This window comes from Panthera uncia, chromosome A2, assembly GCF_023721935.1.
Source record: "Panthera uncia isolate 11264 chromosome A2, Puncia_PCG_1.0, whole genome shotgun sequence".
Taxonomy (NCBI): domain Eukaryota; kingdom Metazoa; phylum Chordata; class Mammalia; order Carnivora; family Felidae; genus Panthera; species Panthera uncia.
This window is the reverse complement of record NC_064816.1, coordinates 96,011,098-96,031,352: the sequence shown is the minus strand read 5'-3', so window position 1 is coordinate 96,031,352 and position 20,255 is coordinate 96,011,098. Positions and strand designations below refer to the sequence as shown.

Sequence of the window (20,255 nt, the reverse complement as noted above, 5' to 3'; positions counted from 1 at the left end):
GAGGTCAAGAATGATGCTATACATTCATATAAACCTTACCCAATCAAAATATACAATCTTGCCACCCAGGATCCCTGAAGACCTCACGTATCCATTCCCAATCCTAACTTTTCTGCTCCCCTAGACATAACCATCCTCCTAATTTTTGTAACTATTATTTTCTTGATTTTCTTTATAGTTTTACCACTAATATCAGCATTCCTTATAATATTGTTTCACTTTGCCTAGTTTTGAACTTGGTGCCAATGGATTCATACTGCCCATGTTTGGATTTGACTTATTTCTTTCCATTGGTATTATAGTTTTGAAGAACTATAGTTCACTCAGTTTCTTTGCTGTATGATTATACGATACCTTTTTATACATTCTACAGTTTGAGGGACATTGGGATTGTTTCTGGTTTGGGGCTGCTAAAATAATTCTTATATGAGCAGTCTTGTATAGAAACCCAATCTACAAACGCACAAGATTACCTAATGTACATACATTGGAGCATTTTGTGGGTTGTAAAATAATATTACTAACAGTAATAGCAATAACAATGATAAAAAACACTTTATATTATTTATTACATTCCAGATACTGTTCTGAGCATTTCAGATAGATTAACTCATGTAATCCTCACAAAATAAATCCCATGAGGGCAAAATTTAGCTCTTGGGGCAGGAGTTAAGGGTAAGACAGAAAAACATCTTACTCTTTTTATTTGTGAAGTTGTATACTCCAGGTCATAGAAGTAAAAAGATGGGATTCCAATCCATGTACTTGGCAGCACTACGTCATAATGCAATAGTATTTATACAGTAGAAACATCTTCAAAGTTGTTAGAGAAGGTCAAACTGTTTTCCAAAGAAGTTATACTAAGTAACACTCTCATTAGCAGAATGAGAGAGTTTCCATTACTTCCTATCTTTTGCAACACCTGTTATTGTCAGCTTCCTTATGTTAGTCAATCTGAAACTTGTGTGATGCAACCTCACTGTGATTTATACTTGCATTTCTCTCTTACAAATGAAGCAAAGGATCTTTTAGTTTTGTTTACTGACCATGTGAATTTCCTTATTTGTGAATTTCTCGTTCAGGTTTTCCCCCATTTTCTATTGTATTTTACATCTTTCTTATTGCTATATGGAGTTCTTTAGATGTTCTGTATACTATTTTTTTTGAGCATTGTCCGTGATGGAACTGTCTCTTCATACTCTGAGGTTTGCATTTGCACTCTTTATTGCTTTTGATGGAAAAAGTAACTTGTTAATGTATTTAGATATATTCACAGTTTTCCTTTATAGCCAGAGCTGGTTGTGTCTTTAAAAAATCATCTCCAATATTTTGAAGATATTCTTTATATTGTGTTCTTATAGTGCTATAATTTTGTCTTCAACATTTTGATCTTGAAGAAACATACAACCAATTCTAGGTACCCAAGATTCTTTTCCCGCTAAATGTCCCAGAGCCATTTGTTGAAAAGCAGTCCTTTCTGCCCTGTAGGATGGTACCACCATTGTCATAAGCTAATGTATATAAGCCATGTAATAAAATGCTGCATTATCTTCATAACTGTAGTTATAATGTATTTCAATATTTGGCAGGCAGGGTGAGTTCTATTACATTCTTCTTAGTGCATTGGCTATTGTTTGCACTTCCATATAAATTTTAAAATATGCTTTTCAATTAAAAAACCATTTCGGGGTATCTGGGTGGCTTAGTCAGTTAAGCATCCGACTCTTGGTTTTGGCTCAGGTCACGATCTCATGGTTGGTGGGATCGTGACCCACGTGGGGCTTTGTTCTGCCAATGTGGACCCTGCTTAGGATTCTTTCTCTCCTTCTCTCTCTGTCCCTCCCCCATTCTCGCTCACTTTCTCTCTCTCTCTGAAAATAAGTAAACCTTAAAAAAAAATTTGGAATTTGGATGAAGATTGCATTGAAACTATAAAGCATTTGGGAATAATTATGATACAATTCAAAAATCTGCCAATCTTTGAGCATGGAGTCCCACTTTTTTAATAGTTCTTTATTCATAAACATGATACAAGTTTACAAAATTTACTGTATATTTCTAAATCTGCAATGAGAAATTTTAAAAGAAGTAATGAAGTATGCCGATGTGAAGATGTTGATATGCTACCCATCAGGATATTTATTAATGAATTCAATAATGTATTCAAGATTTAGCCTTAGGAAAAGGAACTTCAATGTTTTAAAGAATTCTGCCTTGTCACTTGTTACCTGAGAACCTGGCAATCGGAACTTTATACAAATATAACCAAGTGAACAAGAGAATACCACAAGAGAGGTCCACATCTTCAGTGTCTTTAAGTTAAATTTCAGAATTTTCTCTAGAGAGTTTTGAACATCTTCTGTGAAATGGCTTTGTAAATGTTTAATATTTGTTGGTATTATTTTGATAATATTTTCATAATTTTTCACATTCTGTTGCCGCTATATAGAAATGCAATTGATTTTTGAATAGCAATTTTGGCATCCAACAAACTTGTTAAACTCTTACTCATTTAAATTATTTGTAGTTTCTTTTGGATGTTCAACATATACATTAATATTATCTCAGACTAAGTTTTGACTTGAAAAGCAGTGATGACAGACATTCTTGTCTTTTTCCTAATCTCAAAGAGAAAGCTTTCAAGGATTCATCATTTATGTTTGCTGCAGATGTTTGGTAGAAACCCTTTAATTAGATTGATAAAGTGCCCTTCATATCTAGTTTGTTAAGAGCATCTTTATCATGAATAGATGTTGAATGCTTGGCAAATGCTGTTTTTTTTTTTTTAAGTTTATTTATTTTGAGAGAGAGAGAGGGAGGGAACAGAGAAAGGGCCGAGAGGGGGAAAGAATCCCAGACAGACTCTGCACTTCAGCCTAGAGCCCGATGCAGGGCTTGAACTTCCAGACTGCAAAAAAATGACCTGAGCCAAAATCAAGAATTGGACGCTTAACTGACAGAGCCATCCAGGCACCCTGCAAATTTTTTTTATACATCTAATGAGATGATCACAATAAAATCTCCTTAAATTTAATTATGTGGTGGATCATAGTAATTGATTTTTTAATGTAAAAAAAACTTTGTATTTCTAAGATAAATCTGACCAAATCATGCTGCGTCATCCTTTGCTGTATTTGTTTTACTAATACTTAGCTTAGAATTGTGCATCTGTATCATAAATGAAAGTGGCCTGTAATTCCCTTTCTCATGCCATCATCTGGTGTCAGATATTTGCTGGTCTCATGAATTACAAGCTATCCCTCTCTTTCTCTTCTCTGGAAAAGCTTGTTTAGGTCCTTGAATATTTGGCAGTACTCACCAAAGAATTATTTATTTCTCAAATATTTGTCTATACTCACCAAAGAAGGTGTTCCGGGCTGGAATTTTCTTTCAATGAATATTGATACAATTAATTTAAGAGCTATAGAACCACTTTTTTTTTTTTTGTCTATTTTGGTAACGATATATTTCTAAAAATTAACCCATTTCTTCTATGTTACTAATTTATTTGCTTTGGGTTGTTCAGAATGCCACATCTATTTAATGTCACAAAAGAAATGGTTATGTCCTCTTTTACACACCTGGTATCACTCCTCTTTCTTTCTCGATCCACTTTGCCAGAGACCTGTCACTGAAGAAAGTTTTTCTCAAAGAATAAACTTGATTTTTTTTATTACTTTCCACTCTGATCTTTATATCCTTTGAGATTATTTTGTGCTGTTTTTCTAACTTCCTAAAATAGATGCTAGATGCTTCTCATTAATATTCAGTCTTTCTTTCTGCTAGACACATTTAAAGCTATCACTTTCCTCCAGCCACTGTTTCTACTACAGACTATAGTTTTATCAAGTATTTCACTAGTGTTCAGTTCCACATATATTTTAAGATGCATTAGAATTTCTTTTATTTATTTATTTATTTATTTATTTATTTAAATTGTAGTTAGTTAACATACAGTGCAATATTGGTTTCAGGAGTAGACTTCAGGGAGTCATCACTTCCATTCAACACCCGGTGCTCATCATAACAAGTGCCCTCCTTAATGCCCATCACCCATCTACCTCATCCCCCACCAGCATCCCTCTGTAAACCCTCAGTTTGTTCTCTATTGTTAGGAGACTCTTATGTTTTGTTTCCCTCTTTTCTCTGTTTCCCCCCCTTCCCATATGTTGATCTGTTTTGTTTCTCAAATTTCACGTATGAGTGAAATCATACGGTATTTGTCTTTCTCTGGTTGACTTATTTCACTTAACATAATACATTCTAGCTCCATCCACTTCATTGCAAATGGCAAAATTTCATTCTTTTTATGACTGAGTAATATTCCATTATATATATTTATATTATTTGTTCTAGTTCTGTGAAAAATACTATTGATATGTTGATAGGGATTACATTGAATCTGTAGATTACTTTGGGTAGTATGTATCTTTCCATTTATTTCATTTATTTGTGTTGTTTTTAGTTTATTTAGTCAATGTCTTATAGTTTTCAGAGTACAGGTCTTTCATCTCCTTGGTTAAATTTATTTCTAGGTATTTTGTTTTTTCTCACATGATTGTAAATGGGATCGGTTTCTTAATTTCACTTTCTGCCAGCTCAATTTTAGTTTATAAAAATGCAAGAGATTTCTGTCTATAAATTTTGTATACTGCAACTTTACTGAATTCATTTATTGGTTCTAATAGTTTTTGTTGGCCTCTTTAGGGTTTTGTGTATATAAAATTAAGTCATCTGCAAATAGAGATGGTTTTGCTTCCTCATTATCACTTTGGATGCCTTTTCTTATTTTTTTTCTTGCCTGAAAAGTCCTGTCTGGGACTTTTAGTTCTGTGTTAAATAAAAGTGGTGAGAATAGACATCCTTATTTTGATCCTGCTCTCAGAAAAAACAACTTTCAGCTTTTTTTTTTTTTTTTGACCATTGTGTATGCTATTAGCTATGGGTTTTTTATACATGACCTTTATTATGTTGAGGTAGGTTCCCTCTCAACCCACTTAGTTGAGAATTTTATCATGAATAAACATTGGATTTTGTCACATGCTTTTTCTGCATCTATTGAAATGATCATATGATTTTTATCCTTCCTTTTGTCCAAGTGATATATTATGTTGATTGATTTACAGATATTCAACCATCCTGTATTCCTGAAATAAATCTCACTTCATCATGGTGAATGATTCCCTTAATATATTTTTAAATTTGGTTTGCTAACATTTTGTTGAAGATTATTGCAGCTGTGTTCATCTGGGATATTAGTCTGTAATTCTTTTTCTTTTTTTTTTTTTTTTTTTTTTTTTGGTAGTATTTTTATCTGGCTTTGGTGTCAGGGTAATCCTGACCTCTTAGAATGATTTGGAAGCATTCCTATCACTTCTATTTTCGGAATAAGTTGAGGATAGTATTAACTCTTCTTTAAGGTAACATTCAGCAGTAATGCTTTTAGGTCCTGGACTTTTGTTTGTTGGGAGTTGATTGATTCCATTTTGTTATCAGTAATTGATCTATTAGGGTTTGTTATTTTTTCCTGATTCATTTTTGGAAGACTGTATGTTTTTAGAAATTTGTCCATTTCTTCAAAATTGTTCAATTTGTTGGCATATTGTTTTTGTTTGTTTGTTTGCTTTGTAGTAGTAGTCTCTTATACTCATTTGTATTTTTGTGGTTTCTGTTGTAACCTCCATTTCATTTTGATTTTCTTTGAGTCTTCTCTTTTTTCCTAATGAGTCTAGTGCAAGGTTTATCAATTTTGTTGATCTTTTCAAAAAATCAGCTCTTCATTTTGTTGATCCTTTCTGTTGATTTTTAAAAAAAATTTTTTTTTTAACGTTTATTTATTTTTGAGACAGAGAGAGACAGAGCATGAACGGGGGAGGGGCAGAGAGAGAGGGAGACACAGAATTGGAAACAGGCTCCAGGCAATGAGCCATCAGCCCAGAGCCTGACGCGGGGCTCGAACTCACAGACTGCGAGATGGTGACCTGAGCCGAAGTCAGACGCTTAACCGACTGAGCCACCCAGGCGCCCCTGTTGATTTTTTTTTAGTCTCATATTGATAACCACTACAATCTTTATAATTTCCTAACTTCTAACTTTGGGCTTTGATTTTCTTTTTCTAGTTCCTTTAGATGTAAGGTTACATTGTTTATTTGAGATTTTTCTTTCTTGAGGTAGGCCCATTACTATAAACTTCCCTCTAAAAACACTTTTGTTGTGTCCAAAACATTTTGGACTATTGTGTTTCCATTTCCGTTTGTCTACAGTTATTTTTTATATTCTCCTTGTTTTCTTCATTGACCATTGGTTGTTTTATAGCATGCTGTTTAGCCTCCATGTATTTGTGGTTTTTGCAGTTTCCTTCTTGAAATTTATTTTTAGTTATATACCAGGGTGATTGGAAAAAAATGCATATGATTTTAGTCTTCTAAAATTTGTTGAGACTTGTTTTGTGGCCTAACATGTGCTGTATCCTGCAAAATGTTCCATGGGCCCTTGAAAAACTGTATTCTGCTGGCTTAGGGGTGGAATGTTCTGTGTATATTGGTTAAGTCCATCTAGTGTAATGTGTCATTCAAAGCCATTGTTTTCTTAATGACTTCTGTCTGGATGACCTATTCGTTGATGTAAGTACAGTGTTAAAGTCCTCTACTGTAATTGTATTATTCTCAATTTGTCCCTTGATGTCTTTCAATATTTGCTTTATGTATTTAGGTGCTCTTATTTTGTGTGCATATTTATGATGGTTAGATCCTGTTGTTGGATGATTGTTGTATCATTATGTGGTGCCCTTGTCTCTTGTTACAGCCTCAGCTTTAAAGTCTATTTCGTCTAATATAATTATTGCTACCCCAGACTTTTGTTTTTGTTTGCTTTTGTGTGGAATATCTTTTTTTATCCTTTCACTTTCAGTCCTTATGTGTCTTCAGCTCTGAAGTGAGTCTTTTTTAGGCAGCATATAGACAGGTCTTGTTTTTTTAACCATTCAATCATCCTATGTCTTTTGGTGCATTTAGACCATTTACATTTTAATTTCTAACAGGTGTTTGCCATTTTGTTAACAGTTTTCTGGTTGTTTTTGTAGTTTTTCTCTCTTCTTCTTTTGCTCTCTTCCCTTGTGATTCGATGATTTTATTTAGTGTTATGCTTGTCTTCCTTTCTCTTTGTTTTTTGTGTATCAATTATAGATTTTTAGTCTGTTACCAGAAAGTTTATGTAAAACCTCCCACATATATAGCAGTCTATATTAAGTTGATGGTGCTTAAGTTGGAACACATTCTGAAAGCACTACATTTTTACTCCCCCCTCTACTTTTTATGCATATGATGTCATGTATTACATCTTTTTATTTTGTATATTCCTTGACTGATTTTTATAGATGAAATGGGTTTTCTATTTTTGTGTTTTAACTTTCAGACTAGCTTTATAAGTGATTGATCTACTACATTTACTGTCAGTTTAATTATACAGTAAAAACTTTTTCCTTTTTTTAATTTTCTTCTCGTTACGGCCTTTTATTTTCCCCTTAAAGAGGGTGCTTTAACATTTCTTGTAAAGCCAGTTTAGTGGTAATGAACTTCTTAAACTTTTGCTTGTCTGGGAAACTCTCTCTCTTCTTCAATTCTTAATGCTAATCTTACTGGGTGGAGTATTCTTTATTACAGGCTTTTTTCTTTCAGCCCTTCTGGTCTGCAAAGTTTCTACTGAAAAATGGGGTTCCCCTTGTATTTAACTGTTTGCTTTTCTCTTGCTGCTTTTAAGATTCTCTCTTTATTTTTAATTTTGCCATTTTAATTGTTATGTGTCTTGGTGTGGACCACCATGGGCTCATCTAGCTTGCGACTCTCTTTGCTCCCTACACGTAAATTATCTATTTCCTTTCTCAGGTTAGGGAAGCTTTTTTGACTATTATTTCTTCAAATAAGTTTTCTGTCCCTTTCTCTCTCTCTTCTCCTTCTGCAGTGCCTGTAATGCAAATGTTATTACAATTGATGTTATTGTAGAGGTTCCTTAACCTACCCTCATTTGTATGTATGTATGTGTGTGTGTATGTATGTATGTAAGTGTCATTTAGTTACTTACTTGTTATTTTGCTGCTCAGTTTGGTTGCTTTGCACTATCTTGTTTTACAGATGAGTGATCAATGCTTCGTCCTCTAATTTGCTGTTGATTCCCTCTAGCATCTTCTTTATTTCAGTTATTGTATTTTTTTTATTTTTAGTTTTTTTAATGTTTATTTACTTTTGAGAGAGAGAGAGAGAGAGAGCATAAGCAAGTGGGGGAGGGGCAGAGAGAGAGGGAGACACAGAATCCAAAGGAGTCTCCAGGCTCTGAGCTGTCAGCACAGAGCCCAACACAAGGCTCAAACTCCCAAGCTGTGAGATCATGACCTGAGCTGAAGCCAGACGTTTAACCAACTGAGCCACCCAGGCACCCCAGTTATTGTATATTTAAACTCTGACTTGGTCATTTTAATATGTTCTCTCTGTTGAAGTTCTCATAGAGTTCATCTACTCTTAAGTTCAATGAGTATCTTTATGACCATTCCTTTGAACTCTTAATCAGGTAGACTTATTTCCATTTCATTAGCTCTCTTTCTAGAGTTTTGTCTTGCTATTTTGTTTGGGTTACATTCCTCTTTATGCTAACTGTGTCTGACTTTCTGCGTTTGTCACTACGTTTTAGGTAGGTCAGCCGCATCTCCTGGTCTTGAAATCAGTAATCTTATGTAGAAACCATCCTGTGGTGTCCAGGATTGCAGTCTCACCCCGTTCACTAGAACCAAGCATTCCGGGGGTGTCCTCTGCATAGGCTGTATGTGCCTTCCTGTTGTGGCTGGGCCTAGGCTGCTGCAGGTGGTCAGTGGGCAAGGCTGGCCTTCAGCCCAGCTGTTAGTAACAAGCTATGACTACTGCTGGTATACTTGTGGGCAGGGCTTGCCCTGGCATGGCTGCCTGAGAGGCTCAACTGCAGCAACTTCAGGCTTGCTGGTGGGGGTTAGGCTTACTCCTGGCACAGCTCAGTGAGAGGTCCAGTTATACCTACTGCATGTGAAGATTGTGGGGCTAGCTCTCCCCTCCCTGGAGCAGGAGTCGCTTTAGAGCAGTGCTTATCCCAAATGGGGCTGCCTGCCAGGTGTGGCAGCATGGCAGTTGCTCTGGGAGAACACTGCAGGCTGCCCACTGTGTGTGGCAGGAGAAGTAACTGCCAGGCCTGGTGGGTTGGGTGTGGTGGACCCTCAGTGAATTGCTGGTGTGGGGCAAGTGGTGCTAACAAGGTAGATAGACAGTATTAGAATTGGGTTCCACAAACATGTGGCTAGCTAGCCAAAGGAGGGCAAGGAATATGGTGCCAGCTAACACCTTCATTCCTGGAGAAAGCTCTTAAAGGTCCCTACCTCTCCAGCACATGCCCTAAAATTAGTCAATAAATCTTCATGTATACCCCAGGTGCTTTTCAAATTGCTGCTTTAATGCTAGGTTTCAGGCCAAGTGATATACTCCTGTGGCCCTCTGATTCTCCCAGAGTTAAGCCCCACTGCGTTTCAAAGTCAGACATTATGGGGGCTCATCTTCTTGGTGCAGGTCCCCAGGGCCAGGGGTGTCCAATTTAAAGCTTGACCCCTTCACTCATCTACACCTATGATATTCCTCTCTTTCATGGGTCACCGCTGCACCAGAAGTTTGGTTCCATACCTTGTGTTTTCCCTGCCTGCTCTTCCTGATGTACCTCTCTCTTTATGCCTTTAGCTGTGGAAGATCTGTTCTGCTAGTGTCAGGTCATTTTCAAGGAGTTGAATTACATGTAGTTGCCTCAGTGTGCCTGTGGGAAGATGTGAGCTCAGGATCCTCCTCTCTGCCATCTTCCCCTCTCTCCATCAGACCACCCACACTTAGAGCACATATAGCAATCACTAACCTACCAACTTATTCTTGGGTATTTTAAATCTCTCATTTTTTTAACCCTATGAAAGATCACTATTGTGATGTGAATTCATATTTACAACCATCTTGTTTTTTCTTATACTCTCTTTTATCACTTTCCTACTATATAAAGCACACCCTTAGAATTTCCTTTAGTAAAAACCTGCAGGTGGGAACCTTGCTCACATTCTGTTGCCTGAAACTGTCTTTATTCCACCATGATTTTTGAAACATATTTGCTGAGTATAGAATTTTAAGTTGGAAGTTATTTTCTCTCACACATCAGTGATAGTCATTCAACAGGTTTCTGACTTCCGTTATTAATGTTGAGAAATCAGCTAAAGAAAAGTCTAGGTTAACTGTGACTTTTGTTTTTGCTGCTTTGATACATTTCTGTCTTTAGTAGTCCATGGCTTCACGATGGTTTATCCAAATAAGGATTTTATATTATCCTGCTAGGGATAAATCTGTAGACTGGTATTTTTCATTGATTTGAAAAAAATCTCAGCAAATTTCACTTCAAATATTCTTCTGCTCTGTTATCTATTTGAAACTATTATTAGCTATACATTAGATCCTTCTGGTTGATCCTCCACTCTTTCATATTTTCAAGCTCCTTTTCTATGCTACATTCTGAATTGTTATTCTGTCCTATTTTGCAGTCATTCTCTTTTCAGGCCCATCCTATCTTCTGTTAAGCCTCCCACTGATTTTTAATTTTAGTCATCCTATTCTCCATTTCTAGAACTTCTTTTTCAAATACACTAGTGAGTTTTTTTATGTTGCCATGTTTTCTGTAGATATCTTCAAACTTTTAATTTTAAAAAACTAATATAAACATAGATGTCTGATATTATACATGTACTAATTCCAAAGTTGTTTTCTGATGGTCTTTGTTGACTTTCATTCAGTGTTAGTCTTACTGGTGGAGTTCGTTTATTTAAGCTTGAGATGTTCAAGGAAAAAAATTTGTGACTGTAGCATTCCCCAAAGATTTTACATCAACCAGGCATTCATTCTGGAGCTACTAAATTCACTTGTATTCACTTATGTGTTTTACCACTCAGATGGCTTGAATTTGGGGTAGCCTGCAACTTTGCACCAATATTGGGGCAGGTTTGTTTCTGGCTCACTCTTACTCTAAGACTATAATTCTTAAGGGCTAGCTTTCTTCACTTCAGGTGGGCTCTCTGCTTTGTTTGCTGCACACTGGGTTCCAAAGGACCATTAAAACCAGAGCTGAAATTCACCCACAGGCCAAAGAGTCTTCAGCAATTTCACTTAGTTATTAACCTTGGAATTATTTAATCTCATAGGACATTGCCAATTTCTAGATGCTTCTCAAAAATTTTTTGTTTTGTATTCTAAGTTTTTGTTTTCAGTGACAGAATTGCTCAGATTAATATACTATGCCACATTACCGAAAAGGCAATCTAACATCTTTGTAAAAGTGTTGGTATATTGTGTAGCATTGTTTTCTCAGTTATCAATATCAGGACATTTCTCATGTCATTAAAAATTCTTCGTAAACCTAAATTTAAATTTCTGAGCTATACATATTATCACAAATCACTTTAATCTTTCTGATGTTTATGGAATTTTTCTGTTCTTAAGTTTTCACTCTTAAAAACCAATTCTAATAACATGTTTATATCAAAAATTTTGCCCACATTTCTGAAATTTTTTTGATAGAATCCTAGAAATAGAGATAATGGGTCCAAAAGGTATAATTTTTAAAGTTCTTAATACATGCCAAAGACATGACACATATAGGAAGGAAACTGCACATAGGTTACTACAGGGGCAATAAAAAATTCTAAGTGTAAAATATCAGACTAATAAGTGGAGAAAAGGGAATGGTTTTGGGTAGAGTGTATCACCTTTAATTATACAACAAGCCACCAAAAAACATAATGATTTTAAAGAACTACCATTTGTTTAGATAATCACTGACAATTTGGGCTGGAATTTGCTGGGCAGTTTTTTCTGGTTTTTGGCTAGACTTATTCATGTATCTGCAGTTGGCTAAGAGCTGGCTAATATAGGATTGCTTCAGTTAGAGTGGTTCACCTCCTCCACTTGATCTCTCAATCTCTAGCAGGCCAATCCAAGCTTATTCACATGGTAGATGGGTAGATTACCAATAATGCAGGTAGAGTGTACAGGGCTCTGAGTCCCAGACTGTAAGATGTCACTATCCACACTCTTTTGAGCAAATCAAGAAATAAAGCCAGTCCAGGTTTGAAGCATTGGAAAGTAGATGGAAATCTTAATGGGAGGAACTGCAAAGTCACATTGCAACAGGCATGGGTACCAGGCAGTAGAGAACTATGGCCATTTTGCAATCCACTATATGAAGCTGTCAGAAATGCTGTATAATGAGAAGGAGGTCACTAGAGAAATGGTGAAATCTAGTCTGAATTACAGAATTTTGAAGTGGTAAACTTTTTATTATTCATTTACTGATAAGGGAAGGAAGTTTGTTTTCTTTTAAATTTTTATTTATTTTTGAGAGAGCATGTGAGCAGGGAAAGGACGGGGGCAGATTGGGAGGGGTTGGGCAGAAATCCCAAGCAGGCTCTGCACTGTCAGTGCAGAGTCCAATGTGGGGCTTGATCTCATGAAGCATGAGATCATGACCCGAGCTGAAACCAAGAGCTGGACACTAAACCTACTGAGCCACCCAGACTTCCTGAAAGTAAGTTCGTCTTTAAATGAGTTGGAAATGCCAAATAGAATTTCAAATACAGATCTGAAGTTCAAAAATGAGATTTAGGTTGGTGTTATAGATTTAAGAGTACAGCTAGTATTTGTAGCAATGGATGTGTGAAGAGTCCTAAAGATGAAATCTCAGAGAACATCATTATTAGAAAAGAAAAAATGAAAGAAAAATTACAACCATAAAGGAGAGTTAGGCAGTATACAAACCAAGCAGTAGTAGCTTATTAAGTTTTTACATTTCAGTATAGTTAACATGTAATGTTATTAGTTTCAGGTGTACAATATAGTGATTCAACAACTCTATACATTACTCTGTGCTCATCATAAGTGTACTCTTTAATCCCCATCATTTATTTTACCCATCCCCACACCCACTTCTCCTCTAGTAACAGTTTGTTTTCCATAGTTAAGAGTCTGGTTTGTCTTTTCTTTGCTCTTTTGTTTTCTTTCTTAAATTCCACAAATGAGTGAAATCATATGGGTATTTCTCTTCCTTGACTTACTTTTGTGTAGCACTGTACTCTCTGATGAGGTTTTTGGGGGGTGGTGACAGTGGGGTTTGTGAGGTCCAGAGTCAATGACCAACAAAGAATTCTTGAAGACGTCTTTGGTGCGAAAAGGTGATTTTATTGAAGCACGGGGACAGGACCCGTGGGTAGGAAGAGGTGCCTGGAGACCATGAGGAAAGACTGGTTTTATACTGTGGTGTTGGGGGGAGGTAAAGTCCAGGGGAAGTTTCCAGTGAGACTTTCATATACTAAAGACTCACAGGATACTGGAGGCCTAGCTATTGTCAAGCTAGCATTGTTTTTTCCTCTAGCAAAGCATTAGTATTAAGACATTAGGGAGTTCCTGGAGAAACGTTTTACTCTGCCAGCCTCAAATGTTTGTCAATAGGCGGCAAGTTATAAGGAAATTTAGTTCTGCCATTTCCTTCTGCCTTTGTTTCCCACATCACTATGGAGGGATGATAGAGAGGTCCTGCAGGACTATGAACTCTATCAGTTAACCATTTGTTTTTCCCCTTTTCTTTGTTCTTGGGCAGCCAGGAGTGTCTGAGGAATATCACACATATCCCACCTGGTGGGGGGTGGGGGGAGCTGTAACCTGCCAGCTTGTCTTATGCTCCCTCATCACTCTCTAGCTCCATCTATGTTGTTGCAAGAGGCAAGATTTCATTCCTTTTTATGGCTGAATAATATTCCTGTGTGTGTATTAACAACCACATCTTTATCCATTCATCTATCAATAGGCACTTTGGCTGCTTCCACTTTGGCTGTTGTAAACAGTGCTGCAATAAACATAGGGGTACGTGTATCCCTTTGAATTAGTGTTTTTGTATTGGGGTGGGGGGATACTCAGTAGTGGGATTACTGTATCGTAGGATAGTTCTATTTTTGACTTTTTGAGGAAACTCCATACTGTTTTCCACAGTGGCTGGACTACTTTACATTCCCACCAACAGTGCAAGAACATTCCTTTTACTCCACATCCTTGCCAATACTTGTTGGTTTTTGCATTTTTTATTTTAGTCATTCTGACAGGTGTGAGGATCATATCTCATTGTAGTTCTGATTTTCCTGATGACGAGTGATGTTAAGCATCTTTTCATGTGTCTGTTGGCCATCTGGATGTCATCTTTGAAGGAATGTCTGTTCATGTCTTCTGTCCATTTTATAATTGGATTATTCATTTTGGGGGTGTTGAGTTTTATCAGTTCTTTATAGATTTTAGATACTAGCTCTTTATCAGATGTCATTTGCAAATATCTTCCCCCATTCAGTAGGTTGCTTTTTAGTTTTGTTATTTCCTTCACTGTGCAGCTTTTTTTTTTTTTTTAAGGTAGTCTCAATTGTTTATTTTTGCCTTTGCTTCCCTTACCTCAAGAGTCACATCTAGGAAAATGTTGCTATAGCCAATGCCAGAGAAATTACTGCCTGTGCTCTCCTTAAGGATTTTTATGGTTTCAGGTCTTACATTTAGGTCTTCAATCCACTTTGTTTATTGTTGTGTATGGAGTAAGAAAGTGGTCCAGTTTCACATATCTGTCTTTTGCATGTAGCTGTAGTTTCTCCCCACCATTTGTTGAAGAGATTATCTTTTTTCCATTGAATATTCTTTACTCCTTTGTTATATATTAATTGCCCATATGATCATGGGTTTTTTTTCTGGGTTTTCTGTTCCATTGATCTGTGTCTATTTTTGTGCCAGTACCATACTGTTTTGATTGTATAATTACATAATACAACTTGAATTCTAGAATTGTGGTACCTATAGTTTTGTTTTTCAAGATTGCTTTGACTATTCAGGGTCTTCTATGTTACCATACCAATTTTAGGATATTTTTAGTTCTACAAAAAATGCTGTTCATATTTTGACAGAGATTGCATTCAATCTATAGCTTGCTTTGAGTAGTATGAACATTTTAACAATATTCCTCCAATCCAAGCATGGAGTGTCTTTGCATGTCTTTGTGTCATCTTCAATTTCTTTTATCAGTATTTTATAGTTTTCAGAGTACACATCTTTCACCTCTTTGTTTAGGTTTATTCCTAAGTATTTTATCATTTTTGGTGTAGCTGTAAGTGGGATTGCTTTCTTTTTTTAATAATTTATTTTTTAATTTACATCCAAGTTAGCATATAGTGCAACAATAATTTCAGGAGTAGATTCCTTAATGCCCCTTACCCATTCAGCCCATCCCCCCTCCTACAACCCCTCCAGCAACCCTCTGTTCTCTATACTTAAGAGTCTCTTATGTTTTGTCCGCCTCCCTGTTTTTAAATTATTTTTGCTTCTCTTTCCTTATGTTCATCTGTTTTGTAGCTTAAATTCCTCATGAGTGAAGTCACATGATACTTGTCTTTAATTTCGCTTAGAATACCCTCTAGTTCCATCCACATAGTGCCATCCACTTGCAAATGGCAAGATTTCATCCTTTTTGGTTGCCAAGTAATACTTGTGTACACACACACACACACACACCCCACATATTCTTTATCCATTCATCTGTTGATGGACATTTGTGCCCTTTCCATAGTTTGGCTATTATCAATAGTGCAGCTATAAACATTGGGGTGAATATGCCCCTTCAAAACAGCACACCTGTATCCCTTGGATAAATACCTAGTAGTGCAATTGCTGGGTCGTAAGATAGTTCTATTTTTAATTTTTTGAGGAACCTCCATCCTTTTTTCCAGAGTGGCTGCACCAGTTTGCATTACCACTAGCAGTGCAAAAGAGATCCTCTTTCTCTGCATCCTTGCCAACATCTGTTGTTGCCTGAGTTGTTAATGTTAGCCATTCTGACAGGTGTGAGGTTGTATCTCATTGTGGTTTTGATTTGTATTTCCCTGATGATGAGTGAGTGATCTTGAGCATTTTTTCATGTGTTGGTTGGCCATCTGGATGTCTTCTTTGGAGAAGTATCTATTCATGTCTTTTGCCTATTTCTTCACTGGATTATTTGTTTTTTGGATGTTGCATTTGGTAAGTTCTTTATAGATTTTGGATACTAACCCTTACCTGATATGTCGTTTGCACATATCTTCTCCCATTCTGTCGGTTGCCTTTTAGTTTTGCTGATTGTTTCCTTTGCTGTGCAACAGATTTTTATTTTGATGAGATTCTAATAGTTCATTTTTGCTTTTGTTTCCCTTGCCTCTGGAGACGTGTTAAGTAAGAAGTTGCTGTGGCTGAGGTCAAAGAGTTTTTGCCTGCTTTCTCCTCTAGGAGTTTGATGGCTTCCTGTCTTATGTTTAGGTCTTTCATCCATTTTAAGTTTATTTCTGCATATGGTGTAAGAAAGTAGTCCAGGTTCATTTTTCTGCATGTCACTGTCCAGTTTTCCCAGCACCATTTGCTGAAGAGACTGTCTTTATTCCCCTGGATATTCTTTCCTGCTTTGTCAAAGATGAGTTGGCCATACCTTTGTGGTTCCATTTCTGGGTTCTCTATTCTGTTCCATTGATCTGTCTGTTTTTGTGCCAGTACCATGCTTTCTTGATGATTTCAGCTTCACAACACAGCTTGAAGTTTGGGATTGTGATGCCTCCAGCTTTGGTTTTCTTTTTCAAGATTGCTTTGGCTGTTCAGGGTCTTTTCTGCCTCCATACAAATTTTAGGATTGTTCTAGCTCTGTGAAAAATGCTGGTGTTATTTTGATAGGGATTGCTTAATTTCTCTTTCTACTGCTTCATTATTAGAATATAGAAATGCAACAGATTTCTGTACATTGATTTTATACTCTGCAACTTTACTGAATTCACTTATCAGCTCTAATAGTTTTTTGGTAGAGTCTTTAGTGTTTTCTGTATACAGTATCATGTCATCCAAGCAGGAGTGATTTAAAAGCAGTAGGGAATAGTTAACACTATCAAGACTCAGGATAATACATCTGTCTTGTACTGATTAGTATCCTATTGATTTTAGCAAGTGAGTGGTTACACTGGTGAGAGCAGTAGATGAGGTTAAAGAAAAAGGAGACAATGACATTGAGGGTACTGCTAAATGGTTGAAGGAAGTGAAAGATCACAGAAACGAGGTCAGACTGAGATAGAAATGAAGTAAAAGAACATTGAACAAATTGAATGGTCAAAACACTAATGAGTTCACAGTTAACACTGCTTTTTGCACCACTTCCCAGACTTTCTCAATTTACACACTCTTAGTGTTTTAGTATTTACACAGCATACATACAGCAAAAACTAACAGAAACAAACAAAAAACACTGCAGTTTCATTTATTACATAGTCCAAACAACTTAGGTTTTATGCCCTAAAAATTTAGCACCTACTAGACACAACACAGCTTTTCAAACTTTGTACTCATATTGAGCATTTTACTAGTTTGTGATAATTTTACCACAGCAATCACTAAGAGCACAGCTTCTCAAATATATGTCACCCAAAAGAATGTTGCAATATAGTAGTAAAACTGTGAAATACCTCAAGGTAGTAATTTGTGTGATGGCCAATAAATATGGCTGTGATTTCCCAAAAATTTTTTATGGGTGGTGAATAATGAATCATCAGAGACCAATTAGGTACTAGATATGTCAGCCATACGGATTATAGTGTTAAGGTCACCAAAATGATAGCAAAACTTGAGATGGAGAAGTATGAGCCAGTTGCCAAAGAAAATGAATAGGGAAGTATAACCAGAAAGAAAACACTACAAATGAAAAAGAATTCTTATGTGAGGGTAGCCCAGTGATGGGTTGAAAGAGACATTAGGAGGGGATTATACATTACAGTGAATGTAAAATGACCCATAACCCCCACTTCACAAAACACAGAGAAGCAGTGTCCTTATGGGTATTAGATTCTATAAGCTAGGAAGACAAAAAAAGATTGAAAGAGTTTGAGGATGTGATATATTTGTTCATGATGAAATGGTTCCTAAGCTGTGGTTCTAGCACAGCTAGATTTTAAACTCCTGGAGGGCAAGAGCTTTTATCTTATTCATTTCTTATTCCTAGAGCCTACAATGTAGAGCCTAGATTCATTACTGATTGACCACCTATCTTTCAATGAAAAAAGACAAGCATCAACCTCCAGACTGATTCAATGAGGAATATTAAAAAGGACTGAGTAGTCTGGCAGCCATACACAAAGAAAAAGCCTAATCCAGCAAAAGAGAGTAAGTATGAGTCAATTTTTAAATAGTTGAATAAATGCAATAGCATCTGAAAAATGATCATTTCAGAATCTCAAAGGAGACATACAAAACTAAAGTTACAAGTGTGTAATTTTTATTTACTTTTTAAAACACTTATTTATGAGAGACAGAGAGTGTGAGCAAGGGGGGGGGGGGCAGAGAAAGAGGGAGACACAATCCAGGCTCCGAGCTGTCAGCACAGAGTGTGACACAGGGCCCGAACCCATGAACCGTGAAATCATAACCTGAGCCAAAGTTGGACACTTAACTGACTGACCCACCCAGGCGCCCCACAAGTGTGTAATTTTTAAAAAATTAAACATTTTAAACACATGAATGGGATTACCACTTGATTATTTCAGTTTATAACTTACGACAAATTTATGAAAGTGTTTTTATCTCCCCAATGATGAGGCAATAAATGAGATTCTCAAGGTAACTATAAATTACATAATTTAAGGGGTCATTTGTTACTACCAAACACTGTACAGACATTATACTATCATTTGCATGATAGATTATACAGTGTATAATACTGACTCTTTAAGCTTCTTTTTAATCTTTCATTGTATATAGTGACTCAGGGAGAAGGCATATTTACATGAATAATCATACCTGTATTATTAAAAGAGAAAGGAAGAAACTTTCAGGATGACAATCCATGTATGTAAATAATAACCTTGTTGGAACTCCACATCTGTCATTATCATAACATACTTGTCTGTTGAAGCTAAAGCCATGAGGCTAATGGTTGAACAAGAACAGCATTAAATTTACATACAAAAAAACCTTTTGGCAAAATTCCACAGCTTTGTCCATTTTAAAGTCATTCCTTCTTATGTACTTAAAAAATCAAATCCCATCCAGCAAGTACTGTTACTTCAATCATATAAAGCTTTGTTTACTAGCCATATTGATCTACATATTGTAGACGACATTAATAACAATCCCAAATTAAAGAATATTTCATGAACACCAGGCATTCACAAAGCCTAAAAGCTGAAGAAATACATTTTTAGAAACCCAGTAAGGGGTTCTGAACTTAAAATGTGTAAGCTTTATTGTATAGACTAAAATTCTGGTTTCCTAGATTCAGGAATACTAAATTGTCTGTTAGGTTTAGTAGCTTCTTGCATCAGCTCCTGCAACTGTCCAATCTGTTCATCACGAAAGTCATTAAGTTTTTCTTCTGGTAGGGCAACTCCAAAACACACTCTTTCTGTTGAATTTTGTCTGTTTTCATTAGTTTGTTGCCATAGCACCGATGCATACACCTAACAGAAGACAAAGAAAAATGAAGGTTATAAAGTTAAGATACATATTCACTCCTTCAATGTTAGAGGACTTGAAAAATTCTAATTCCAAGTCACCTATTTTTCTCCATCACTGAAGATGCAAACAATATAGATGTGTCTTTACTACTCAGCGATAATTTCAAATGTATCTTATTTTTAGCACTTTAAGAGTTTTCATAGATTTTTAGCAAAGTTCTTAACCTGGAAATCTGGGGACTGGGAGTGGCCCGCAGATAGACTTCAAGAACATGCATAAACCACCCAAAAGTCAGATACTAAATTGTATGCACACAAGCATTGCAGATAGTTCTTGGGCTATAGTTTTTCAGAGTTATAGCTTTCAAATCTGGGACTATCAAATTTTCAAAGGTGGGTCTTATAGACTTAAATTTAAAAATGTTTACTTATTTTTGAGAGGGGGTAGTGACAGGAAGAGGGAGAGAGAATCCCATGCAGTCTCCAGCACCATCAATGTGGAGCCTGATGCAAGGCTCAGACTCACGAACCATGAGATTATGACCTGAGACAAAATCAGTAGTCAGATGCTGAACCTGCTGAACTACCCAGGCATCCCAAAATATTAATTTAAATTTTTTTTCAACGTTTTTTATTTATTTTTGGGACAGAGAGAGACAGAGCATGAACGGGGGAGGGTCAGAGA

General features: G+C 36.2%; 1 protein-coding gene across 1 annotated transcript in view; it reads right to left on the bottom strand.

The window, feature by feature from the left end:
- Positions 1-13,169: 13,169 nt before the first annotated feature.
- Positions 13,170-20,255, bottom strand: part of SDHAF3 (succinate dehydrogenase complex assembly factor 3) — a 71,049-nt gene continuing 63,963 nt past the window's right edge. The window contains exon 2 of the mRNA XM_049641501.1: positions 13,170-19,573. Within this exon, the coding sequence (XP_049497458.1) occupies positions 19,370-19,573 (204 nt within the window). The 3' untranslated portion in view covers positions 13,170-19,369. The remainder of the gene's footprint in view (positions 19,574-20,255) is intronic.